Genomic DNA, 27,699 nt, shown 5'->3' with positions numbered 1-27,699 from the left:
CAAAAAAATCACTAATTCAAAGGGATAGATGCACTTCTATGTTTATTGCAGCTTTATCTACAATAGCCACAATATGGAAGCAACCCAAGTGTTCATCAGTTGATGAATGGATAAGGAAGATGTGTGTGTGTGTATGTCTGTATGATGGAGTATTATTCAGCCATAAAAAAGAATGGAATCTTGCCATTTGCAACAACACAAATGGAGCTAGAGAGTATAATGCTAAGCAAAATAAGCAAGTGAAAGACAAACACCATATGATCACACTCATATGTGGAATTTAAGAAACAAAACAAATAAAGGAAAAAAGAGAGAGACAAACCAAGATACAGATTATTACTATAGAGAACAAACTGATGGTTACCAGAGGGAAGGTGGATAGGGGGGATGGGAGAAATAGGATATGGGAATTTAAAAATGCAGTCATCATGATTTTTAAAAATGATTAAGAAAATTTTAAGTGTAGCTGTATTTTTAATTTTTTGAGGAATCGCCACACTGTTTTCCAAAGTGGCTGCCCCAACTTGCATTCCCACCGACCATGTAAGAGGATTCCCTTTTCTCCACATCCTCTCCAATTTATTGTCTTGTTAATTTTGGCCATGCTAACTTGTATAAGGTGGTATCTCAATGTGGTTTTGATTTAAATCTCCGTGATGGCTAATGATGATGAACATTTTTTCTTGTGTCTGTTAGCCACTTGTATGTCTTCTTTGGAGAAGTGTCTGTTCATGTCTTCTCATTTTTTTACATGATTTAAAAAATTGGTATTAAATATTATTACCACAGAAAAATAAAAGGAAAAACATTTTGGGGGAGTTTTGGGGGAGGTGTTGAGTTTGAGGAGTTCTTTATAGGTTTGGATATCAGCTTTTTGTCTGTAGTGTCATTTGCAAAGAATCTTGGAACATGAAAAAAATAAAATTAAGATGTTAAAAAATAAAAATAAAGCACAAAAAATTTTAAGTGTATAAAATAATACATAAAAAACTATAATCATGTAATCTTTCTTACATACTTACATATTTACCTTTTCCAGCGCTTTTCATTCTTTGTATCGATTTGTTGCTGTCTGATACCATTTTTTTTTTCAGCTTGAAGGATTTTCTTTAGTAAGTTCTTAATGCAGATCTGCTAGCCACAGCTTTTCTTAATTTTTTTTTAAATTTAGTGATGTTCTTATCTCATCTTTTCTCAATTTTATTGAGGTATAATTAATAAGAATGGTATATATTTAAGGTGCACAGCTTGACGCTTTGATATACATTGTGAAATAATCACTACAATCAAGCCAATTAATGTATTTATCATCTCATATAGTTAAACAATGTTTTTCCTTTTCTTTTTCTGTGGTAATAATACTTAAGCTCTACTTTCTTGACAAATTTAAAGCCTACAATACAGTATTTTTAACTAGATCTACATCTCTATACACATTAAATCTCCAGAGCTCGTTCATCTTGCCTAAATGCAACTTTATACCCTTTGGCAAACATCTCCCCATTTCCCCCTTCAGCCCCTGGCTCCGATCATTCTACTCTCTGCTACTGAATTTAACTATATTAGATTTGACCTATAAGTGAAGTCATATAGTAATTGTCTTTCTGTGCCTGACTGACTTTGCTTAATTAACATCATGTTGTCTGGATCTTTTTTTTTTTCCACATAGTTTTGTTGGTTATAGAATTCTTGACTGACATTTTTTCTCTAGTATTTGAGTATATTGTTCCATTGCCTTCTGGATTCTTTGCCCTCTCATGAGAAGTCAGCCCTTAATTGTATGTTTCTCTGTATCTGATAAGTCATTTTTTTCTTGCTACTTTCAAGATTTTTTCTTTATCTTTGGTTTCAACCATTTGACTATGTGTCTAACTGTGGATTTCTTAGTCATTATCCTATTTGGGTTCTTTGAACTTCTTGGATGTTTAGATTAATGATTTCCATTAAAAATTGGGACTTCTGAATAATTTTTTCTTTAAAATTGTTTTCCTCCTTTCTCTTAACTCCTGACCGTCTGGGACTCCCTTACCTGCATACCACTACAGTTAATGTTGTCCCACAGGTTTCTGCTCATTTTTCTTTATTCTTTAAACGTGGTTCCCTGAAGTTCCTTGAATATATTTATATATTTATAATAGCTGTTTTGAAGTTGTTTTGTCAACTAAATCTCACACAGGAGCCCACTCAGAGATAACTTCTATTGACCACTTATTTCTCCTAAATAGATATCGCATTTTTCAGTTTCTTTTTATATCCCAACATTTTTTTGTTGAAAAGTTGACATTTTAAGTAATACATTGTAATAAATCTTCCTACTTTTACCTCAAAGTGCTTCTTTAAATTTGTTTAGTTTTTTGTTTGTTTATTTGTTTAATAACTTGCCTGGACTAAATTTATGGAATTTGTTCACCACAATGCAGGCTGCTGATGTCTCTGCCCAGTTATTTGATAGTGAATATGATGATATTCCTGGATTCCAGGGGTCACCAACTTTTCTGCATAGCTTAGTGTCAGTCAGTGATTTGTCAACAGTTTCTTCTCAAGTGCTTCAAGCCCTCAGTCCAAGCTTCTGTCCTCTGCCAGTCGCCTGTGTGGGTTGGGAAACACATGCACAGTTTAGCCAGTGCTTAAGTCTATCGCAGCTTTTACTTGCACTGGGTCTTCTCATGTTTCCACTGCCTACGAACACGGGCTCAAAATCAGCCATAAGTACGTGGATAGCTTTCAGTCTCTCTTGTGTTTGTGAGTAGCCTTCCCATCAGCCAGGAATTTGCAGAGAGCTTAGCAAGGCCCTCCATGACTATTTATTTCTTTTATCTCCTTTTTAAATTTGGGCGAAGCTATAGGCTGACTGAGCTGCTGGACTTCCGCACATTTGTGTACCTCTGAGACCACTACTGCTACTAACAACACTGATGAGCATGGAGTGTTCCCATCCTTAGCTCCAAATCAAGTCAGTCCTCTTTGGCAGTGAAGTTGATGTTCACAGCCTGACCTTCTCTGACATGGGAAGGAGTGTGGAGGTTAAAGGGGGTAGAATCCCATACACTCTTACGATCTTACCAAAAGTTCAGTTATTCTTCATGACTAATCACTTCCCAATTTGCTTTATGCCTTTGGTGTTTGATTGATTTACAGAGAATTAAAATGCTTACTTTGACAATTTTGTTGAATTTTATTATTACTTATTGGGAAGAGGGTCTAATAAATTCCCTACTATACCAAACTCTGTCATATATTTACAACATTGCCCCAGATTCACATGTGACTATTAATGCTGTCAACATAGTCAATTATTACTTGAAAATGACATTGCATTTTGATTCGTGTTACCTTTGTGGAGACAGATTCTTTAGCTGGGTTTAATTAATGCTTTCATTATAAGTAGCATCTATTTGCTCATTTATTTATTGACTATGTGCTGGGGTCTGCTTTAATTTCCATGGTATAGAGATGAATGAGTAAGTCCCTGCATTTCATGAATTCACAAGTCCAATGGGGGAGAAAAACTAAAAATTATGAATAATAATAAACTATAATATATGTTACTATATAGAGGTGAGCACAGTGCTGTGGGATGAACTGAAGAGAGTGTGCCTGTCTCTGCATTACTTTTGATTGGGACTTAGAAGTCTGCCAAGCAAAGGGATGCAGTCAGTAGGGCATTCTGAGCATGGAAAGCAATATGTGTAAGGACAAGGTTTGGTTTCAAATCTGGTATTTGGGACAAATCCGAAAAGGTACCCAGGAGGGTGCATGCCAGAGAGAAGTAGAAGATGGAACTTTGCTAGAAAATACATTTACATCTGCTGAACATTCTGGTCTTTATCTTCTGGGCCATCAGATGCCAGCCAAGTCCTTTTATTGATGAAATTAGTTACTGCTTTTGGTTTGTCTTGGATTTCTCTCCAGCAGCTCTGTGGAGCATAAGACTGCAGTGAGGAAGGATAGGTAACAAGTCGGTCAAATAGGAGACTTTTGAAACCTCAGGGTTAAGAGATGATGAGTGCAAAACTAGAGACTGGCCAAATTCAAAAGATGTTTGTGATAAAATCAACAGGATTTGTTAATACTGATGTAAGGAAGGGTCAGCATGGCTGGTTGGGCACAGGGGGCCTAGAAGGTGTAAAGAGGAGACAGCCTCTGGGAAGTTGCCAAACAAGAAATCAACCCAAACAGAAACAACAAAAACCAGATAGATTGTTCAGATGAATCATGAGCTAACAGGCCACATGAGTGTAGAGGGAGAACCCAGCAGAAGTAAGTGTAGAAACCTGGGAGAACTAACTGGAATAGCATTCATTAACTGGAACAGCCATCATAGCAAAGAATGTGTGCTGGATCCTAAATGAATTTTTTTTTAATAGCAATTTGGAATTAATCTAAAGCCTTCATAAAGTGGAATAATGGTCTTAAGAATACTCCTTCAGAACTGTCTTGCCCTGTTGGTGGGTATGCAAGCTGGTACAACCACTCTGCAAAACAATATGGAGGTTCCTCAAGACATTAAAAATAGAGCTACCCTATCACCCAGCAACTGCACTATTGAGTATTTACCCAAAAGATGCAGATGTAGTGAAAAGAAAGGGCACCTGCACCCTTAATGTTCTCATCAGTAATATTCATAATAACCAAACCGTGGAAGGAGCCAAGATGCCCTTGAACAGACGAATGGATAAAGATATGATTCATTTATACAATGGAATATGACTCAGCCATCAAAAAGGATGAATACCTATCATTTGCATCGACATGGATGGAACTGGAGGGCATTATGCTGAGTGAAATAAGTCAGTCAGAGAAAGACGGTCATCATGGTTTAACTCATGTGGAATGTAAGGAATGGCACAGAGGACCATAGGGGAAGAGAAGGAAACCTGAATGGGAAAAAATTAGGGAGATAAACCATGACATACTCTTGACTCTGGGAAACAAACTGAGGGTTACTGAAGGGGAGATGAGCAGGGGGATGGGGCAACTGAGTGATGGGCATTAAGGAGGGCACATGATGTGATGACCACTGGGTGTTATACGCAGCTGATGAATCACTGAACACTGCATCAAAAACTAATGATGTATTATATGTTGGCTAATTGAATTAGGAAAAAACACTCACTCAACTAAGGCTCTTCCTGTGAGTAACTCAGACACTGCACAGAGACTAGTCATTAACTCTGAAATTAGTGAGGAATTATTTAGAACACAACTCCTTTAAAACCTAGTAGTGGTGCTACCCACATGTTAATGCGTCTTCTCAAAGGGATAAGGAACTGGGCAGATAAAAATGGATTTGATGACTGTGTAGAGTCAGGGATGACATACCTTGTCTCTGATCTGTACTTTTTTAAGAGGTTCCTTTTTTATGTGTGACATTCTGCAACTTAATTTTTCCTGTTTATGACATTCTGATGTTACTTAATTGCCAACCATCCGGATTTGCTGTTAGTATGAATCAGGTTTTTTAATATAATTAAGCCAGCTTATCTGTCACCCATTATAATTAATCCATTCTATCTTAATTACTTTTCCATTTCCAGAGCCAATCATCACATATTAGTACAAATACAGGAAAATCTGAGTCATTTTTGTAACACAAGTAATAACACAGAGTATCAGATATGTGCATACACTCCCTTCACACTTTGTGGAAGGTACAACATAATTTGGTAAAATGTGCTAGTGTTCTGCCAGAAACACAGAAACCAAAAAAGAAATCAGTATTTCAGTTCTCATTCACTTACCTCATGAAACCAACCACCGTTCTAAACCCTATCGTTTATTTCCCAGAATTTCCTATACTCTTGATTCTGTGTCCATCCAAGGACAAATTGTAATGTAGCAAGCCCTTCTGTTTCTGGAGGTAATTACAGAGAAGCCTTGCCTGTCAGCTCATTCTGGTCACTGGTGCATGTGTAGCATTTTTTTCATTCACTCATTTCTCAGATGAGCACAACTCATCACTGGGGATATAGCAACGAATGAGACAGAAGAAGGTTGTAACTCTTTCTGAGCTCATGTTGTCTTGGGGGAGACTGATAGTAAATGAATAGCAACAGTAGTGATGAGTAACGTGCAAAGAATTTGAAAGGCGACAGGACAGAGAGTTGGTTGAGTGCGTGGAGGGCTCAGAGAGGTCTCTCTGAGGAGGTGGCTCTAAAGCTGACACCTGAATGGCAGGAGATGCCATGAGATGATCACAAGCATTACAGGAGGAAGTCCTCGCTTCCTCCAGAGGCTCCCTCCAGGGGAGGCCACGAGTAGGCATATCATCTGTGTAGTGGTGAGAGATCCGTTTGGGAGAGGGAGAACATCCAAGGTAAGGAGTGTGGATTTCATTCCAGGTGCCCTGTGGAACTGCTGGGGAGTGCTTTATGGGATCTGATTTGCATTTATAAAAGATCAGTGGGGCTTCTCTGTGGAGAACGGATAAAAGGGTGTTAGAGTGGGAACAGGGAGGTAGAGTCCAGATTGAGAGGAGAGTTCAGGATCCTTTAAGTATTCCATGAAGGTATCCTATGTGTCATTTTCGAAGATTGAGTCTTTGCACCAATGCAGATATTTTTGTCGTTGTTGTTGTTAGAGCAAACTATGGAATATTCTAGATTTGAATGGCTCTCTAGATTCAAGTCCAGTTTCTCCAAGTTAAAGGTCATATAAGGTCGGGCAAGTCTCTTAAACCCTCTGCATTTCAGTTTCCTCTTATAACAACAGTGGACTAGTGGGGCACCTGGGTGACTCAGTCAGTTCAGCATCTGACTCTTGATTTCAGCGTGGGTCGTGATCTCAGGGTCGTGGGATGGGGTCCCTTGTTGGGCTCATCTGCACTCAGCGCAGAATCTGCCGCTGGTTCTTTCTCTCCCTTCCCCTCTGGCCCTCACTCAGCTTGTGCTCTAAATAAATAAATAAATAAATAAATAATTTTTTTTAAAGGGAATAGTAATTTTACCTATTCATAGAGTTGTCAGAAGTGACTAAGAACATACACATAGAAATACTTAGTATATAACTACAGTAAGTGCTCAGTAAATATTACAGACTGTTTCTATCTGATCATCAAACTATGCCACATTCAGATAGCAGTATCTAGTCATGAGTTATAATTAACATTTTTACAAAATAAAAAAATGTGCCCATGTGTTATTTTGATGCTATTTTACCATCTCATAATCCTGTTGAATTATGTAATAATACAATTTTACTATTTATATTACTCATATTATTCCCAGCTTCCGCATCTGGTAGTATTTGCTTATTTTTTAAGCGACTTCTGTTATTTGTGTTTTAAATACCCATAGCCTTCTAGAGAGATTGATTGAATATTAATTAGTTTTGTTGCGAAGTTAATGTTTTCAGCCCTTAAAATGGGATGGAGAGTGGGCCTCGGGTCCTAAGATGATATCGCTCATGTAAACACTGCATATACAACCTCCAGTGGGGCTGGGACCACACGAGGGTGCTGCTAAGATGCACCCCTCCTCCACGTGGTCCTCCTGCTTTGGACTTCAGGACCATGTTGGATCCCTGGCTAGAAAAGACCCTATCCATTTGGACCACAAGGTAACCTAGAAGCCTTGCGAGTCTTTGGTTTCCTGGTAAACACGGCTTTTGTCACTCTGAGAGGTTGCAACTGCATTTCAGACCCTTGAGATTGGTTACTTCCATCTTGAAGTAGTCTTGAGAATAGTCAGAAAGTAGAGTAGGTCAGCACAGCATATGGTCGAATTTGCATGGACAGATGAACTTGAGAATAATAAGGAAAGTCTCTGAAACTGGCTTTTAGTTATAAATGTGGTATGCAAATATTTCATAGTTACGCTGGGTTTGAGGTACATTTAGCAAACGGCATTTTTCATGAGAGAAGACATTAACCTGATTTTAAAATCGCCGTCTTCCTCTTTCACTGAAGGTGCTGGGGCAAGGAACAGCCTCGCTTTGCTTGTAAACATTTTATAGCATCATTCTTGATACAGAGCATTACCAAGCACTGGGGGCTTCAGAAATAAACCCCTTTCTGTGCAAAACAATCAACATTAAGTACATATTCTGTGGTTCTTCTAGCTTCAGGTTTTCTTCTTGTATGTTTTTATTAAGGACATGATAGTAAATAAAGATTTTGAAGTGTTTACACAGGAAGCAATTAGCCCTACAACAGGCAGCCCCGGTGCCCAAGGTGGCAGCATTTACTCTGCTCAACCGCTGGCCAGTCACTTCCACCAGATGGGGATCTGCTGTGTGGAAATGGGCTCCCATGACTTGTCTTTCCTAACTGCTGTCCTGAATGCATGGATACTGTACTGAATTTTGTAGAAGTCGAATTATTTGTCAATACCATACAAATGATAGAAATTTTGGATACTATTTGGAATCAGTAAACTAACATGTGTGTGCGATGTGTGTGTGTGTGATGTTGTAGCTCTTACATGTCATGGGACTAAAACACTGATAGCCGATAATCCTATGGTTTTTCCTTCTGCCTCTTCCAAAGACAGCGTGGTTCAGCTACTCAAGAGATCATGTTAGGGTCTGGGTGGGCATCAAGACTCAAATGTGAATTCTCCGCTCTGCCAGCACACATGGACCTGACCACGGGGCCTCCTATCTATCCCACGGGCTCTTACGTCTGGCAGCGGTCTCCCTGCTCCCCCAGGAGTCACATATCCCACCATTTCACAGTCAGCACCCAACTGGATTGTTATGTTAGTGCTAATATTAGCTTGTAAGCTTACTTTTTTTTTTTTTTTTTTTTTTTTTTTTTTTTCAGAAATACCTATGTGTGGACATAACTTCCTTTCTATGTGTTTGTTTTTCTACCACAGACACGGGAGCAGAAAGACAGGCACTAAGAGAAAATGTGTATCCTAAATTGAGAGAATTCTGCAGAGAAAACTATGGATTAGAATTTCAGGTAACTCGGATATTAATTTCATTTTTAATCGTGGGACCTGAATAACATTTGTGCTTGCTTATTTCACAACATTGGTGTTATTAAAAAAAAACACGCTTTAAGCTCTGAAAAAATTTATTTCTTTAAGCATGGGTAAAAAGGAACACTGGAAAATGGAAATAAAATATTTGGTCATTTTTGAGGGGGGGGGGCACCTGGGTGGCTTAGTCGGTTAAGCAGCTGCCTTCAGCTCAGGTCATAATCCCAGAGTCCTGGGATCGAGTCCCATATCAGGCTCCCTGCCAAGTGGGAGTCTGCTTCTCTCTGCCTTCCTGCACCTCTCCTTCTGAGCTCTCATGCTCTATCGCTCTATCGCTCTCTCTCTCAAATAAATAATGTCTTCAAAAAGATATTTACTCATTTTTGGTGCTTTGCACTTTGATGCTATTTTTTGGCCCCTGCCTGGTATTGGCTCATCTTCTCCTTCTAACCATGTTTATTTGCTTCTCCACAATCTCTACTGTTCTCAGGAAGGTGAAGATTGCTGAGTGCAGGCCCCTGGGCTGTGGTCTCTAGAAATGATTTGAACATAAAAATTGAGATCAGCTTTCTCCCAGGTGTTTTCTTTTAGCAGCCTGGCCAGCCCTTGCCTTCTAGCTTGCCTTTAGTTTTTGTCCACATTGTAAAATGTCCTTTTTCCTATGTTAGGGATTTGCCATTTGCCCAAAACAAAAACAAAAACAAAATCAGCCTTTCAGGAAACAATACCTACTCACGTCATTGCTCAAGTTCAGGAACACCCTGGCATTCGGAGACACCACTGATTTTTGCCACCTCATAGAAAAGTTCTAGAAAACACTGGGCATATATGGAACATCCCCCAGAGTTAAAAGGTAAATGGCTGCTGGAACAGATAGCATTGTTTAGTCAGAAGTTTTCAGCCCCATTCACAACCTCTGAACTCTCCAGGGCTCTCTTAACTATGTTTCCATTGGTAGGTGAGGAATATGCACCAGAGATTTGTGGCCTAAGACTGCCAAACACATCTTTGTTAGTGGAAGGAAAATCCACCCTTCATTTATTTCCTCCTGAATATTTTATCTTGGCATAAGATAAAATATATCTGCTGCTTTCTTGTGTGAGGCATAAAAAAGTTGGTCTCAAAATGGTTTCACTCTTTGGGCCTACTGTCAGTCAGCACCAGGCCATTCTGACACGCAGATTGAAAAGTTACTCATAAGTCACCATTTGCTAGATAAATGGTGAACCTAAATTAAATTCTTTATTGCGAATTTAGCTCTGCCTTTTCTGAAGAACCTGGTTCTACTGATAACAGGGTCTCAACTGTTACAAAAATTCCGGTCCGTCAAGATTCCCAAAGACGTAGACCCTCCTTGGGGACTCAGTTACTATGGAGAAAGAGATGTGTCCAAGCACATTAATCCCATGTTTGAGTTTGTTTGGATATGCATTTTTTTTTTTTTTTTAGGTAGAGGGAAGACTTTGTTAAGCCACAGACCAGCCTGAATAAAACATGGTATTAAGATTAGCTGAGAGGAAAATAAAGAAAAATATATTTTCTAAATTATAAGTGGGCCCAGGAAAATACCGATAAAGCCAGAGGAAAGCTGTAGAAGGCAAGGTCCACCGAATAAATGGACAGCAAGGATCATTCTAGGCACGTGCATTGAATGAGTCCCTGAGATACTGGGCAGCAGTGGAAACAGCACTGGGCAAAGAAAAGTTGGGACTGAACCCCCCCGCTTTCCACTGTGACTCCCTCAGTCAGTGTCTGAAACGGAAGTGGTGCTTTGTATCCAAGGTTGTGTTTGGAATAGAAATATACAGGGTTGCATCTGCTTCCCACCTTCTGAGCTTAACAGGAGCTCAAATATATCATCCTTGAATCTTCTAAGTATGTACTTTTTAGTATAGTTTCTTCTAGTTGGTTGATTATAGATCTCCCTGGAGATGTGTTTGCTACTGAGATGGTTCTCCTTTCTCAACTGCAACAAAATAAGATGCTGGATGTTTCATGAAAAAATAAAATAACAGTTTTCCTGTCTAGTACTCTAGATTTCGTCTTTGGCTGTGCATGGAACCCAGAAGAAATGAATTCCCTAGAGTCGCCCAAACATATACGAGTCTGTTTTAAACTTCTTTGCCTTTGTGGATGCTGTTCTCTCCGCCCACGAAGCTCTGCAGCCCGCCTCTTCCCCTGCCATCCCTCAAGTCCTGATCGGTCTTCAAACTCTTCCTGTAGATCCTGAGGCCCCTCTCCTTCTGACTACAGTCCTGTAGCCAAATATCCGGCATGTGGTGCCTTAAACACTTCAAGGCCATTGCCATTTAAGGGCTTCGTCCTGACTGTGCTCTCTCTGTAGGAATGGTCACTCCCTCATCTTCACATGGGAGCTTTCTTACTGCTCTCCAGATCGCCACAAAAATGTCACTTCCTAGAGACACTTCCCTTGTGACCCACTCTAAAGGGACCACCTAGGGGATTTCTTTTACATCACAGGGATTTCTTTTACATCACCCTCTTTCCGTTATCCGCATAGCATGTGTCAATATTGGACATTCTGCCTTTTTCACGTATTGGCTTGCTTATTGTCTCCCCCCGACTAGATTGTAAGTTTCACAAGAACAGGGACACGTCAGCCTTTGCGACAGCTACGTGCCTAGTCCTGGACTAGTGCCTCACACATAGCAAAACTCTTAGGGGAATGTGTTGAGAAGTGACTGCCTTTCTGAGCATATGAATGAAGGAAGTCTCAGTCCAAAACTTCCTTGCTTAAGGGAGCTGTCTTGGAGCCCCCATTTCCTCCTAGGATATGCCATGTGCCCTCCTTTTTGCTCCCCTCTAATCCTAGGCACAGCTCTCAGTCACTCCTACAGTGTGTGGGAGAAGCTTTTGTTGACCATTGAGCACATGCCAGAAAACATCTCAGGTGCTGGGAGTACAAAAACAAACCAGTCGGACCCTTTTCTTGTGAAGCTTCCAATATCACTGGGGGAGGTGGATAGTAAACAGCAAATCTCCAGTAGTGGTGGATGCATTCTATTGAGTAAATGCTTTTACGAAAAGTAAGACAGGATAAGGGGGTTAGGGAGTGCCAGGTAGACAGAGAAGGGCTCGGTGATAGGCAACTTTGAGCAGAGATCTGTAGAAAGTGATGGAGCACATCAGGCAGGTGCCTTGGTAGAAGAAATCCAGGCATAGGCAACCAGGAAAAGGGTCTGAGGTGGGAGCATCTTTAGAATATTCTAGGAACAGTAAAGAAGCCACATGTGAGTGGAGTGGAGTAAGAGAAATAATCTCAGGGGGCCCCTGGGTGGCTCAGTGGGTTATAAAGCCTCTGCTTTCGGCTCAGGTCATGATCCCAGAGTCCTGGGATTGAGCCCCACATCAGGCTCTCTGCTCAGTGGGGAGTCTGCTTCCTCCTGTCTCTCTATCTACTTGTGATCTCCATCTGTCAAATAAATAAATAAAATCTTTAAAAAAAAAAAAAAAGGAAAGAATTTCAGGAGAGGCCATCCAATTCAGATCACGTGGGACCTTATGGGCCAAGATTAAGGACTTAGAACTGTACTGAGTAAGAAGGGAGAGGGGGACATTATAGGACTTGTGTTCTCTTGAACACAAGTCCTATAAGAGAACACAAGTCACTCAGGCTCTGTGAAGGGACTGGTATGGGGGCAGGGAATGGTAGAAGCAGGAGGGTAGTGCGGGTTAAGAAGTGATCATGACGTGGACTAGAGCCAGTGTTGGAGAGAATGAGACCTCTGGTGAGGCAAATTTTCATCATCTGTCTCTAAGGTCTCAAAGTTCTCAGGACTGGAATTGTGTCTTATTCAGTGTATCCCCGTGGTGGGTCCAGTGTCTGGCACCCAGCAGACCCTTGAGTTAAATAGTATCGAATTGGTAGACTATGGAGTTACATTTGACACAAGGCCTTCTAATGTTGTTGTCTCTGTATGCCTGTCAGGCAGGCTGTTCTCTAGTGTTTCCTAATTTTTTCATTTTTAAACAAAAATATTTAACGAGAAAGCTAAGCAGACCATCTGATTATGAACTCGAGGTAATTGTGTGTGTGATTACACACACAGTTGTCGCTCAGAGACAGAAACAACTGAATGGGAGGACCATCAAGCACACTCAGAGCAGAGAACACATGTGGCTTCAGAAAAGACAGGGTTTTTAATCAATATGGTGTTTGACTTGGCAGTGTTTAGTTAATGCCCTTGGTTACAGAGAAGGGGATAGAAAGGGAGAACAAAAGGAATAAAATGCAAAAAATACTGACAGATGAGGGCAAAAAACAGATGATACAGGACCCAGTAAATAAAGGACTGGGAATGTGAGCCCCAGGTGCCACCCACTCTTGATTGCTGAGGTTTCTGCTCCATTTCTGCTGCCGGGACTCTGCTCTAACCCTCGTGGCTTCAAAAATTGGATACATGAAAAGCATCTTAGCTTGTTCCCCACTTATCACCAAATGGTTATAAGTTGTTAAGGAAGAGACTAGTTCTCACTTATTTATAAGTCCCCAGGGCCTGAAAGAGTGTTTATTATTTAGTGGGGTTTAATGAAAGTGTGTTAAGCAGAACAGCCCCCATCGTCGCCCTGCTTGAGTTTTTCTGTACATCACACCAGAGCAATCTTGACTTAAATGTCATGTTGTCCATTCCTTTCCTTAAAAGCCCTTAATGGCTCCCTGCTGCCTACGGGGCTCCCTCTTTACTGTGACTCAGCCATCTGTCCAAGTTCATCTCCCTTTCTCCCCCACACAAGCATGCGCTCCAAGCCTGCCCTCTTGGAGAACATCTCCTGGATCATTCATTCTAGACTTTCTCATCAGTTAAGCATCTATTTTTGGCTCAGATCATGATCTCAGAGTCATGGGATCGAGCCCCGCATTGGGCTGTGTGCTCAGTGGGGAGTCTGCTTCTCCTTCTCTCTCTGCCCTTCTCCCCACTCATGTGCACACGCATGTGTGTGCTCTCTCTTTATCTCTCAAATATATAAAATCTTCAAAAAGAAAAAAAAGGTAACTTTTTTCTTCCCCATCCCGCCCCCAACCTCAAAATCCAGCTCAAGGCCTAGCTTTCCCAAAGTCTTTTCCAATTTCCAGATATCTCCCTCCTTCTACTCTGTAAACTCATAATTCCACCCCACCCAACCCTCACTGGTAATCTGACTCCCGAGTAAACCCAGTTAGGACAGGAACCTCCAACAGGGGGTGCTTGACTGAGCTGGGCACTTACGGCACATCCATTTTGAAAGTGGTTTTCATTTGAGTTGAGCCTTTGAGCTCTGTCATTCCTTAAGAACACCTTCCGATAGCCAGCTTCTGTAGGGGTACATAGGATTTATCCTTCAGCAACCCATTCCTTTTTCTTCACTTCACATCCAGTAAACCCTGGGTTTTTTCCATCCTCAGCCCCCCAGTGAGAAGGCTGTCTTATCCCTGAGCTAGTGTCTATGAGCGATCCCCATGTTTGCCTCTCCCGCTCTCTCCCTCCAGAGCTACGTGAAGAGACTTCTCTGGTTTTGGAATATTACTGTATCTGAAATGGTGGAAACCATCCTTCTCCCTTTTCCCAGTCTCTCCATTATTACCGTTTTCCCGTCTTCCAAACTTCACCATCTTGGCTTCTAGTGCATTCTTCACCCTTTACAATCTACAAACTGCCAGTTCCTGTTGATTTACCTGCCACGGTGTTTCTTCAAGTTCACCTTTTCTTCCCATTTCACAAGGCTCTGTCTTTACTCAGCCTTGCATTTCTTAATAGCGGAATGACTATGACAACCTTTTCCTGATCTATCACTCCCTGGGTGCTTTGTCTTCTGGGCCAGCCTATACACAGATGCTCGAATCCCTTCGCTTAAGCAGTATTTACCAGATTTAATTCATTCTTAGATGTATTTTTTTTTTCACATTTTTGCTTGTCAGAAATAGAATCCATCTTACAAATAAATGGTGCGTTGTGGTGTAATTGACAGTGCATTTCTTTTTTTAGTGGGACATACAATATTGGAGCAGCCTGCAACTGATGTTTGCAATTCAATAAAATACAGCACATTATGTCATGATGGGAGTTAGTGGAAACAGTGTGTGCTTTTCTGTTAGACTAGGATTCGAATGCTGGGTTTGCAAATTAGCAGTTCTGTGACTCCGGGCAAACTGCTTGATTTCTTTGACACAGCTGACCCTTCTGTAAAATGAATGGGATAGTGTTTATCTTCCAAGATCATTATGAGAAGCCGTGAGATTACACAAAGTGCCTGGCACATGGGAGACACAGCCAATGTTAATCTGTCACTGCCTCTTGCCTTTTTAAGTCTTTTCTCCTGATGAAGAGCCCAGTGTAATGAAATTATTTATGTGCATTTTTCTTTTGTGTTTCTGAGTACAGCAGAAGACCTCTGACCAAAGGCATCTATCTGTCTGAGGGGTGCTTAGTGTCGAGTGCAGAAGGAATATAAATGGGGAGAATATTTAGGAAATCTTGTATCACATACGAGAAAGACAAAAACCTTAAAGGTCAGGCTGTTGGCTTGAGAGAAGGTCTCGCTAAATTCTTTTAATCTTTTCCTTAGCACATCCAGCAGTACCGTAGGACTCTGAGCCTGGAGATCTAAAATACAGAGAAAAAGGCCCCATTTATCCATAAGGCAGAGCCAGAACCTACCCCATGCAGCCCCTGGGAGATGGTAGAAGGAGAGAGAAAAGCAGAATCCATAGAGATTCTTCTCCTTTCCTTACTCTGAGATCTGCTTCAGAAGAGGGGCTGGGAGTAGATAAATGAAAATAAGTGGGTGGATAGGTAGCTCTAAGGGCATCATGCCTCCGCCATCTACTTAGGACTCCAGAAAGATATGGTCATACAGTAACGTTCCCCCCAGCACACCACCTGTGCCAACAGGCCCAGCCATAGCATGGCCACAGCAGCAAGCAACCAGAGGTTTAACTTCCCCAAGGTCCCTTCAGTCACCGTGTGTCGCATATGCCGAGCGTAGAGGCAGCGTTAGTCCCCGTGACCAAGAAAAGTGGCTACAAAAAAGGTCTGTGGTTAATAAACTAGACAGAGCAGGGGACCAAGGCCTGGGGCGGCCCATCTGCAGCAGGAGAAGGGGGCCTGGCTTGGCCACTGAGCAGTCCAGGCTCTGACCAAGCTGAGAGGGAAAGACCAGTCCATGGCCGGCAACCACCCCAAGTCCAGCCACGATGCCAGTGACCAGTTTGGGGAGACTGTGCCCAAAAGCTCCATCCTTTTCCCTTCAGGATCTGAGGTCATCTGGAGATCACCTTAGGGAAAAAGAAGCCGAGGAACAGGGAAGCCTGGCCTTTTGAGAGACTCAGCATTTTGACTGAGGTGAGAATAAGCACTTACTAGAGTCCTTGAAAACTTAGTTCAGACTTAGGTTTAGACTGGATAGAACTGAGAGCTCTTTGTCCTGTGAGCCAGAGGGTGGCGACTCGGACAGGAGGCACCAACTCATCTTACACAAAATTAAGAAGCCGCATTCTCCCCGGGCATCCAAGTCGCAGGTTAAGTGAAATCCCATGAGTCTTCCGTGAGCTTCACCTTGGGAATGATTTCTAGATTTGAACAGCTGCTTGCTTTCACAGCGAAGGTCCGTCGACAGCTCCTGGGCCACAGCCCTCTGAATCTGTCAAGCCCCATCTCTTGCTCTGTTCTTTTTTCCTTCCCTTTCTGCGTGCTCGCAGATGTCCAAATGCCTTTTGCCTCCTGCATTGACAGGACACTTCCTGGGCTTTGTAATTGACAGGCTCTGTTGGGACGCCCTTGGTCTGTTCTCCACATTGTCAACTCATGGCCCTTTTCCATTTCCTGTTAATCAAATGCGTGCTTTTTTCCTGAAGCGAGACACAGATCCTCTCATTGAATCACATGTCGTTTCGCTCAGGCCAGCACTTCAATTTGTCTCACTCACTCCACATTTCTCTTCCGTCCATCAGCGCCTGGGCAGGTCTTAACCGAGTTGATATTCTGTGGAAGTACGGTAAGCGTGTGACATCACCCTTCTCCCCTCTGGGAGCCAGTTGGTGGAAAGGGGGAAGGAAGATTGATAGAGACCGGAAAGGCAAGGAAAGCAGGATGTCATAATTGACCTCCACTGCTCCAGTGTGGTCGAAAGTGTTGGCTCGTTCTTTCTGCAGCATGGGACGGCTCTTCTGGGATTCTCACACCTCACTTCCCTAGAGTGCGCTATTGTTCCTCCTTTAGTGGGGTGCCCAGATAATCTTCTGCCTAATATTTCTCCTAAATATAGAGCACTGGCACTGTAGGGAGCTCCGGAATTTACTTGGAGGACCTCTACTTTGCTGAACATTTCATTCTGCTAAATTGTGGCTGGCTGATTACCGAAGGCTGGAAATGACCCAAGAAGATTAGTCCTTCAGTAAACAGAACGAGAGATCCTCATTTGCAGGTGACATTTAAGTGTCCCAGTTGGATACAATCACCGAGAAGCCTTTCTCAGATTCTTAACATGAGGCAGCTCTTTCTTTCCATCCTCATTTTTTTATTTCTTATAGCAGGGAGAGGAGACCTTGAACGAGACCGCACAGTGAAAAGAGCACTCATTAAAGAGATCTGCTTCATCAATAAGTAGTTTTGAACCATCGAAAAAGTAACTTCAGCTCGGTTTTCTTTAAAACAAAGTGCTTTTTGTACTTGATCTCTGATTTCTCTTGGCTGCCACAATTACGGTGCCGTGACCCCGTCATCTCCATTTGGACAGGCTATCATATTTCTGTCTTTGCAGGGGTGGGGGGAGTGTTCTGTCTAAAAGGCTCTCTTCTCCAAAGAGCAGTCTCCTATGCATTTAACCTTCGAGTCCACATTTCCTCACTGATGTCTACCAGCAGGTCCCCAGGGCCAGATTTACGTGATGGTCCCATGGGCCCTCTGCACTAGGTAGAATTGTGGGCACAGTGGATGTACCCTACTATTAAAAACAAGCCTAGTCCTGGAGTCGTGAACCATGGTGACCAGGGTGCCACTGGCTGCAAAGGAAATGTGGGGTGACCTGGGCATGCGCAGTGGGAGGCTTCATCAGACCTCAAGGCCTCAGGACAGCTACTGAGGAGCTGATGTCTGAGCTGAATCCTGAAGAGTGGGTAGATGGCGATGCCCACGTGGAAAAGAAAATTGCAAACAGAAGGAACCAATTTTCATAGGTAAATTTGGGAAAGACCTTCAAAATTATGTTGTAGTCACTGCCTGCCAGGCACGTATCCTGAGTGCTGTGTGTCCATTAACGTTCCATCATTGCCGTGAACCTCGTCGGTAAATTCCATCTCCTCCACTTTATTGTGTGAGGATGCTTCGAAGTACAGAAATCAATCACAGCTGGAGATCTCGCAGCCAGTAAGCGGCGGAGGCAGGATCTGAACCAAGGCTGCGTGGGTCCCACAGTCCAAGCCCTTAGTCACTGCGTCAAGAAGCCTCTTGCGTTTACGCACTCCCAAAATGTATGTGGTTAGGAACAGGTGTGTAAGTGTAAGCATCTGTGCAAATATGTGTGCGTGTATGAATGTATGGGCATCTCAGTGTATATTTATACACATTGGAAGAGGTTATCTGTAGCTAGAGCATGAACAGTGAGGGAGAACATGATAAGAAATGAGACTAGGGAGTTAGGTAGGGTCTAGGTCAGGGTGGCTCTCAAAAAGCAGGTCAGAGATTCTAAATCTGTCTTCAGGTTGATGGCCTGCAGAGGAAAAACCATGAAGTTAGTAGCCCAGGTTCAAATCCCATGTCTGCTCCTTCCTACTTCTGGGACTTGGGACAAGTTACTTCTCTGTGCCTCAGCATTTTCATTTACGAAACAGAGATAATCTTCCTGTCTCCTTCATAAGTTTAAGGAATAAAGAAGTTACTCTACGCAGTGTCTGGTAGAGTAAGAGGAAATCTTAGCTCTGGTGATGGGATCTGCATTTTAAAAAGTTCCTCTGCCTCAGTGTAGTGCATAGAGTAGAAAGAGCAAGGGGACAAGCAGGAAGGGGGGACCGGCGGGGGTCACGGTAGGAAGACCCACACAGGTGCGCTCAGAGGGGCATTAGGAAACAGCCGTTGCTGAAATCCCAGTGGCAGGAACAGAGCCAACTCTGGGCTTTTCTCTCAGGCGCATACTTGTGGCAGGTGTGCTGCCCCTGAAGGACGCTGGTCCCCGGGTACTATTGCCTTGTGGAGTGAGCTTCTCCAGCTTATTCTCAGCACAGACGCATGAACAGTGGCCTCTGGCTTGTGGCTCTTTCTCTGCCCTGAATGACTCCTCGTACCCTCCCCTCTGCCTCCAGGTTCATTAGGCCTAGAAGGTCACAGCCCCTGCCTTACTTAGTCCATGATTTAGTTTTCTTTACTGTCACATTATAACATTTAGGGCTGCCCAGAGGCTATCTCCCAGGCCACATGGGCCTCAGGTGTGAGCTGCTAGCTGTCATCACGAGGCTTTGGTTGAAACATCCCACATCATACTGTTTGGACCTTTCCTGGCGATTGTGTCTCAGCCCAGCCCATCCTCCCTGGGCTGGGTTTAGCGCCTGAATTTCCCGGAAGAGTCCCATTTTAGTCACGTTCCCATAAATCTTAGTCCTGTATCTCATGAGCAAAAGAATAATTGCAACATGACCTGAAGTCAGTATTTGCTGTTATTCCAGTAAAAGTATGACCTTGGGTGACGCGGAGCGGAAGAGGGTTCGAGAGAGAGAGAGAGAGTGTGTATGTGTGTGTGTGCGTGCGCGCGTGCACACACACGTGCCCTGTGCATTTCAGGGAAGTCATTCTAACCAGAGTGAGAATTACCACACCTCACCACACCAAACCATACCTTATCTCACCCCTGGTAAATAGTAGTCTGTAGTTCAAGTCTCCTCCCTGTTTATCTTCTCCTCTCCTATAAGATGAACATTTTAGCAACAGGACACAACTAAATCAAAATCAAATCAGTGCTGTATTGACCTTGAGAGTTATGTCCACCGCACAGTAATGTTGCCTGCGTTCACAGCTTCTGACCTGTTGTGTGTTCTTTTGCATATTTTTAGTGATGGCACATTCAAATCCTTTTAAGAACAGGTTTCATTTTTTGAAAGCATGAAAGGTTTTTTCAAGGGCATGTCTTACCATGCAAAGGCCAATAGGCTAGGAAAATACCGTTGTTAATAAAAACAAATCTAACAATACGGTGACAAGAGGTTTTTTTGTTTTGATTTTTTTTTTTTTTTGTATATATACAAAATGAGATAATTCCTCCAGAAGAAATTGTGGGGCAGTGACAGAATCACTGGAACAGATAGATGAGTAGCTCCTGCTGGAATAACTTTGAGAAACAGCGTTCCTTTCAGTACTGCGTTTATTCAAAAACAAAATCAGTCACATCTCCTCTGTAGTTAGATTTTTGTTTTGCATTCAGGTGGTGTCTTCTTACAGCATGAAAAAATCAAGAAGGAAAATATTTTGGAAAATACTTAAATTCAAAGGCTCTTTCTGAAGAAATGATAGTGCGAAGCCGTTAATTCAAACTTGACCCTTTTTGTGGGGGGAAGGGAACATGAAGTCATTATTTGTTTCTTACAGGTCACTTTATTGCTCGCTTGGTAATCTGGATATTTAAATGGCTTGTCTGATTCAAGTGGCAAAATTTGTTAGAGCTTTTATTTGCCGGCTTTTTTTTTTTTCCTGATGCATTCAGCCCATGATAATCATGATAAATTAGCCTCCCTAAGAATATTTTAAAGCAAGTTCGATGGTTTTAAGTAAAAAACAGATAAAATCAAATTACTTTCCTGAGTGTTTATACTTAATGATGAAATAAGTAAAGGCACATAAAATGTGCTGTCAACAAGTTAGTATTCCAATAAATAGTAAATTAGATTCAGTGTCTGCAGTGCCTGGACATTAGGCTAAAAGCTAAACTTAATTTTTGTAAGTATATAATAAATCTTGTCTTGTTGAGCCCTTCGGATTCTAGCCGCTTTTTGCCAGGTATTGATTATGTGGATATATAGCAGATTTGCTTGCCCGAAATGGTGTTTCGTGTTGCATAAGTTAGATGTTTCATTTATTTATTTCCTCTCTGCCTTCACGGTTGCTTGATTTTATCCTTTTTCATCATTTTCTCCCCATAAAGACATTTGAGAAGGAATAATTTAAGGGAGAAAAGCTGGACACAGGAGGACATTTAAACAAAGTGACCAGAGTCCAGAGACATGGAATTAGAAAGGCCTGGACAAGGGCCAGGGTGACCAAACTTGACGGAAGTAACAGGTGCAAAAACTATTGCAAAAGACTCCCATTGGTGGCAGATAAATCACATGACCCTTAGGCTTCTGTTTTAAAATATTGTTATGATTTTTATCCCGGTCATTTGTTCCACATATATTTAGTTAGATGTTATGGTTCACTCTCAATATGCTAAGTGCTTGATTCACACATCTGTTCCTGCACTCAGTTCTGCCACGAGGAGGGGATTATAAGACCTGTAGAAAATCACAATACTCCATAGATATACAAAGTGTCATTGAGATGTCATTGTATGTTCCCAGTTGTATAAGCATTATGATTTTATAACATTGTCATCACTTCGAAAAGAAATCCCGTGCCTTTCGGCTATCACTCTCAAATGGGCCTATTCCTCTTCCTCCTGGCTCTAGCCGAGCACTGATCTATTTTTTGTCTCTGTAGATTTGCATGTTCTAGATATTTCATATGCATGGAGTCATACAACAGATTCCTTTGTGACTGGCTTCTTTCACTAAGAATAACATTTTCAAGTCTCATCCATATCGTATAGCATCAGTATCTGACTACTTTTTATTGCTGAATAATATTCCACTTATGGATATGCTACATTATATGTATCCATTAATCACTTGATGGACATTTGGACTGTTTCTGCTTTTTTAAATATTATGAATATTATTGCTGTGAACATTCCTGTGCAAGTTTTTGTGTAGACCTCATGTTTTCCTTTATCTAGGAGAACTGCTAGATCACATGGTAACTCTGTTCAGCTATTTGAGGAACGGCCCAGGCTGTTTTCCAAAACAACCACACACACATTTTATAATCCCACACACAGTGGAGGATGTTGCTGCACATTTTCATTAACACTTATTATCAGTCTTGTTCATGATAGCCATCTTAGTGAAGGCCTCGCTCATTGCGGTTGACTGGCATTTCCCTGGTGACTGAGGACACCGATCACCTTTTCATGTGTTTATTGGCCGTCCGTGTATGTTCGTGAAGAAATGTCTACTCGGATCTTTTGTCCATTTTCAATCAGGTTGTGCTCTTATTCTGGAGTTGTAGGAGCTCCTTATATATCCCAGATGCAATGCTATTATCAAATAGGGTCCCCTTTTTACTTTCTTGATAGTGTCTCTTGAAGCACGAAACTTTAATTTTGAGGAAGTCCAATTTATCTCTCTTTATCTTTGATTGCCTGTACGTTGCTGTCCTAGCTAAGAAACCATTGCCAAATCCAGGTTCACAAAAATTTGCCCCTGTTTTTTGTAAATTTAGTTTTACAGTTTTAATTCTTAAATTCATATCCGTAATCTATTTCAAGTAGTTTTTACATATAGTGGGAGGTACAATGTCAGATTTCATTCTTTCACATGTGGATATCCAGTTGTCCCAGTACCATCTTAAAAAGACGAGTCATTCCTCATTGAACTGTTTTGGCACCCATGTTGAAATCTTTGACCAGAAGTGTGAGGATTTTCTTCTGGATTCTCAATTTAATTCCACTGAATATCCTTTGCCAGTATCATACTCTCTTAATTATTGTACCTTGGTAATGAATTTGAATCTGGAAGTATGAGTCCTCCAATTTTGTTCTTCTTTTACAAATTGTTTTAGCTCTCCAGCATCACTTGAATTCCCATATGAATTTTAAAACCAGCTTGTCAGTTCCTATAAGTAAGCCAGTTGGGAGTTTTATAGTGATTGCCCTGAATCTAAAGATTAATTTGGGAAGTATGGCCATCTCAGTCTCCCAGTTCATTTACTTGGGATGTCTTCCAGTTACTCAGATCATCTTCAGTTTCTTTCAGTAGTGTTTTGTAATTTCAACAGTATGACTTTTACATTTCTTATGATAAATCTGTTCCTAAGCTTTTTATTCTTTCTGATGGTCTTTTAAATGGAATTGTTTGCTCATTGCTAGTGTGCAGAAGTACATTTGATTTTTGTATATTGTATATACAGGATCTTGTATCCTGCAACCTTGTTCAACTCATTAGTTCCAACATTGTTTTTTGTTTGTTTGTTTTTTAAGATTTTATTTATTTACTTGACCGAGAGAGAGATCACAAGTAGGCAGAGGGGCAGGCAGAGAGAGAGGGGGAAACAGGCTCCCCAATGAGCAGAGAGCCCGATGCAGGGCTCGATCCCAGGACCCTGAGATCATGACCTGAACCAAAGGCAGAGGCTTAACCCACTGAGCCACAGAGGCACCTCCCCCCAACAATATTTTTAAAGATTTTACTTATTTATTCTAGAGAGAGAATGAGAGTATGCAAGTGTGGATAGGAGGATAAGGAATGATAGAGGGGGAGAGCGAGGAAGAGGGAACGAATCCCAAGCTGATTCCACGTTGAGCATGAGCCCAATGCAGAGCTCAGTCTCACGACCCCAAGATCATGGCCCATGCCAAAACTAAGAGTCAGACACTAACCAGCTAAGCCAGCCAGGCACCCTTAGTTCTAAAACTGTTTAGTTACTTTTTTAGGATTTTTAATATATAAGATTGTGTCATCTATGAATAAAGATAGATGTACTTCTTCCTTTCCTATCTGGATAGATTTTATTTCTTTTTTTCTTTTTTTTTTTTTTCCTAATTGCCCTGGCTGGAACCACCAATGTAGTGATGAGTATAAGTGGTGAGATTGAATAGCCCTCTCTTGTTCCTAGTCTTAAGGGGAAAGCTTTCATTTTTTATTAAGTATGCTGTTAGATATAGTTTTTGTTGTTTTGTTTTTGTTTTTGTTTCCACATATGCCCTTTATACAGGTTGAGGAAGCTAATTTCTGGTCCTCGTTTTTTGTGTTTTCATCACAAAAGGGTGTAAGATTTTGTCAAATGTTTTTTCTGTTAAGATTGACCATTTGGTTTTTGCCCTTTATTCTTTTGGTATATAGTGTGTTACATTAGTTAATTTTCCGATACTAACCCAATTTTGCATTCCTGGAGTAAATACCCCCTAGCTGTGTTATATAATACTTTCTATATCCTGCTGGATTAGGTTTTCAAGTACTCTTGAATACACTTGGGGATTCTAGTATCCTCTCCTTTTGTTTTATATTCATGAGATATTGCTCTGTCATTTTCTTATATTTTTATCTGTCTTTGGTACTAGGTTCATATCGGTCTCATAGTTGGGAAGAAGTTGGGAACTGTTTCTCTCCTTTCCTAATTTTTAGAAGATTCTAAAGAATTGGTAGAATTCACCAGTGTATCCATCTGGGCCCATGCTTTCCTTTTAAATCACTATTTAATCGCTTTTCTCATTTTTGTTGACTTTTTTTTGTTCTATCTTGAGTCTGTTTATGTGACTCATCTCTCTCTAGGTGTTCGTCCATTTCATCTAAGTAATCTAATTCATTGACATTCAGTTATTCATAATCTCTAATAATTTTTTATTTCTATAAGGTTAGTAGTAATGACCTCTCTTTCACTCATGATTTTGGTAATGTGAGTCTCTTTCTTTTTTAAGATTGTATTTATTTGTGAGAAAGAGCATGCACAAGCAGGGTAAGTGGCAGGAGAGGAAGAAGCAGGCTCCCCACTGAGCAGGGAGCCCAGTGGGTGTGATCCCAGGAGCCTGGGATTATAACCTGAGGCAAAATCAGAGGCTGAACCAACTGAGCCACCCAGGCATCTCTTCTCAATTTTTTTTTTTTTAAATCCAGCTAAAGTTTTGTCCATTTTGTTTTCTTCAAAGAACCAACTTTTGGTTTCATTGATTTTTTTTTTCTTTTGGTTTTTCTATTCTCTATTCTCTGTCCAGTAATGTCCATTATCTATTATTTCCTTCTACTAGCTTTACCTTGCTTTTCTTTCTCTATTGTTTTTTTTTAAATTTTAAATTCAATTAGCCAACTTATTGAACATCATTAGTTTCAGATGTAGAGTTCAGTAATTTGTCAGTTGCATGTAACATCCAGTACGCAACACATGACATGCCCTCCTTAATGCCCACTACCCAATTACCCCATTACCCAACCTACCTCCCCTCCAGAAAGCCTCTGTTTCCTTCCTATATTAAGAGTCCCTCATGGTTTGTCTCCCTCTCTGATTTCTTACCATTCCATTTTACCCTCCCTTCCCCTATATCATCTATGCTATTTCTTATATTCCACATATGGGTGAAACCATATGACAGCTGTCTTTCTCTGATTGACTTTTTTTGCTCAGCATAATACTCTCCAGTTCCATCCACATCCATGTAAATGCGAAGTATTCATCCTTTCTGATGGCTGCATATATTCATTGTTGATGTATATACCACATTTTCTTTATCCATTCATCTGTCAGTGGACGCTTTGGCTCTTTCCATAGTTTGGCTCTTGTGGACACTGCTGCTATAAACATTGGGGTGCAAGGGCCCCTTCAGATCACTACATCTGTATCTTTGGGGTAAATACCTGGTAGTGCAACTGCTAGGTTGTAGGTTAGCTCTGCTTTTAACTTTGAGGAACCTCTATAGCATTTTCCAGAGTAACTGTACCAGCTTGTATTTCCACTAACAACGTAAGAGGGTTCCCCTTTCTCCACATCCTTGCCAACATTTGTTATTTGCTGACTTGTTAATTTTAGCCTTCTGATTGATGTGAAGTAGTGTCTAATTATGGTTTTGATTTGTATTTCTCTAATTTCAAGTGGTGTGGAACATTATCTCATGTGTCTGTTGGTCATTTGGATGTCGTCTTTGGAGAAATGCCTGTTCATGTCTTCTACCCATTTCTTGACTGGATTATTTGTTTTTTGGGTGTTGAGTTTGATAACTTCTTTATAGATCTTGAATACTAGTCCTTTATCTAATATGTAATTTGCAAATATCTTTTCCCATTCCATAGGTTGCCTTTTAGCTTTGTTGATTACTTCTTTTGCTGTGCAAAAAGTTTTTATCTTGATGAAGTTCCAGTTGTTTGTTTTTGCTTTTGTTTTCCTTGCCTTTGGAGACGTGTCTAGCAAGAAGTTACTGTGGCCAAGGTTGAAGAGGTTGCCGCTGGTATTCTCTAGGATTTTGGTGGATTCTTGTCTCACATTTAGGTCTTTCATCCACTTTCTCTATGGTGTAAGGAATGGTCCAGTTTCATTTTTCTGCATGTGGCTGTCCAATTTTCCCAATACCATTTGTTGAAGAGACCGTGTTTTTTCTTTTCCTTTTTCTTTTTTAAGATTTTACTTATTTCACGGAGAGATAGAGAGCACAAGTAGGCAGAGTGGCAGGCAGATGGAGAGGGAGAAGCAGGCTTCCTGCTGATCAGGGAGCCTGACATGGGGCTCAATCCCAGGACCCCGGGATCATGACCTGAGTTGAAGGCAGCTGCTTAACCGACAGAGCCACCCAAGCACCCTAAGACCATCTTATTTCTATTGGCTATTCTTTCCTGCTTTGTCACACAAAGATTAGTTGACCATAGAGTTGAGGTTCCATTGCTGGATTCTGGGTTTTGGTCCATTGATCTATGTGTCTGTTTTTGTGCCCAAAGCATACTGTCTTGATGATTACAGCTTTGTAATAGAGCTTAAAGTCTGGAATTGTGACGTCACCAGCTTTGGTTTTCTTTTTCAACATCTCCTGACTATGTGGGTTTTTTTCTGGCTCCATACAAATTTTAGGATTATTCATTCCAGCTCGGTGAAAAAACTTGATGGTATTTTGATAGGAATTGCATTGAATGCATAGATTGCTCTGGGTAACATAGACATTTTAACAATATTTATTCTTCCAATCCAGAGTATAGAATGTTTTTCTCTTTGTATCTTCCTCAGTCTCTATTGTTAAGGTATAAAGAGTATTGGTTTGAAAAAATTTTTTTTAAGATTTTATTTATTTATTTGTCAGAGAGAGAGAGAGAGAGCACAAGCAGACAGAGTGACAAGCAGAGGCAGAGGGAGAAGCAGGCTGCTAAGCAAGGAGCCTGATGTGGGACTTGATCCCAGGATGCTAGGATCATGACCTGAGCTGAAGGCAACCGCTTAACCATCTGAGCCACCCAGGCGTCCAGAGATCTTTTTAATATAGGTGGTTATTGCTATAAATTTCCCTCTGAGTACTACTGTAACTGCATCCCATAAGTTTTGGTATTTGTGTCTTTGTCCATCTCAAAGTTTTTTTTAATTTCCCTTGTGATTTCTTCTTTGACTCTTTGGTTAAGAGTATGTTGCTTTCCACATATTTATGAATTTCCCAAATTTCTTCATTACTGATTTTTAATGTCATTGCCTTATGTTCAGAGAACATACTTCATATCATTTAAAACGCTCTTAGTTTATTGAGGGTTGTTTTATGATCTATGTTCTATCCTGGACAGTGTTTTATGTATACTTGAAAAGAATATATATTCTTTTGTTGGGTAGATTGTTCTATAAATATGCTAGATCTAGTAAGTTTATAATATTGTTCCAGTCTTCGACTTTTTAATTGATCTTCTTCATAGTCATTCTTTCCATTGTTGAATGTGAGATATTTAAGTCTCTAACTAATATAGTTGAATTGTCTGTTTTTCCTTCACTTCTGTCAGTTGTACTTAAGGTATTTTAAGACTTTT

The 27,699-nt window shown here is 41.0% G+C and overlaps 1 protein-coding gene across 1 annotated transcript in view; it reads left to right on the top strand.

Annotated features, from left to right (window-relative positions):
* The window catches only part of NWD2 (NACHT and WD repeat domain containing 2), a 187,966-nt gene that overhangs the window by 59,694 nt on the left and 100,573 nt on the right, over positions 1-27,699 (top strand). Inside the window, exon 2 of the mRNA XM_059163814.1 lies at positions 8,817-8,905. Within this exon, the coding sequence (XP_059019797.1) occupies positions 8,817-8,905 (89 nt within the window). The remainder of the gene's footprint in view (positions 1-8,816; positions 8,906-27,699) is intronic.

Source organism: Mustela lutreola, chromosome 1, assembly GCF_030435805.1.
Source record: "Mustela lutreola isolate mMusLut2 chromosome 1, mMusLut2.pri, whole genome shotgun sequence".
In the NCBI taxonomy this organism is placed as follows: domain Eukaryota; kingdom Metazoa; phylum Chordata; class Mammalia; order Carnivora; family Mustelidae; genus Mustela; species Mustela lutreola.
Note: the sequence above shows the minus strand (reverse complement) of the source record. Positions and strands in the feature narration are given on the sequence as shown.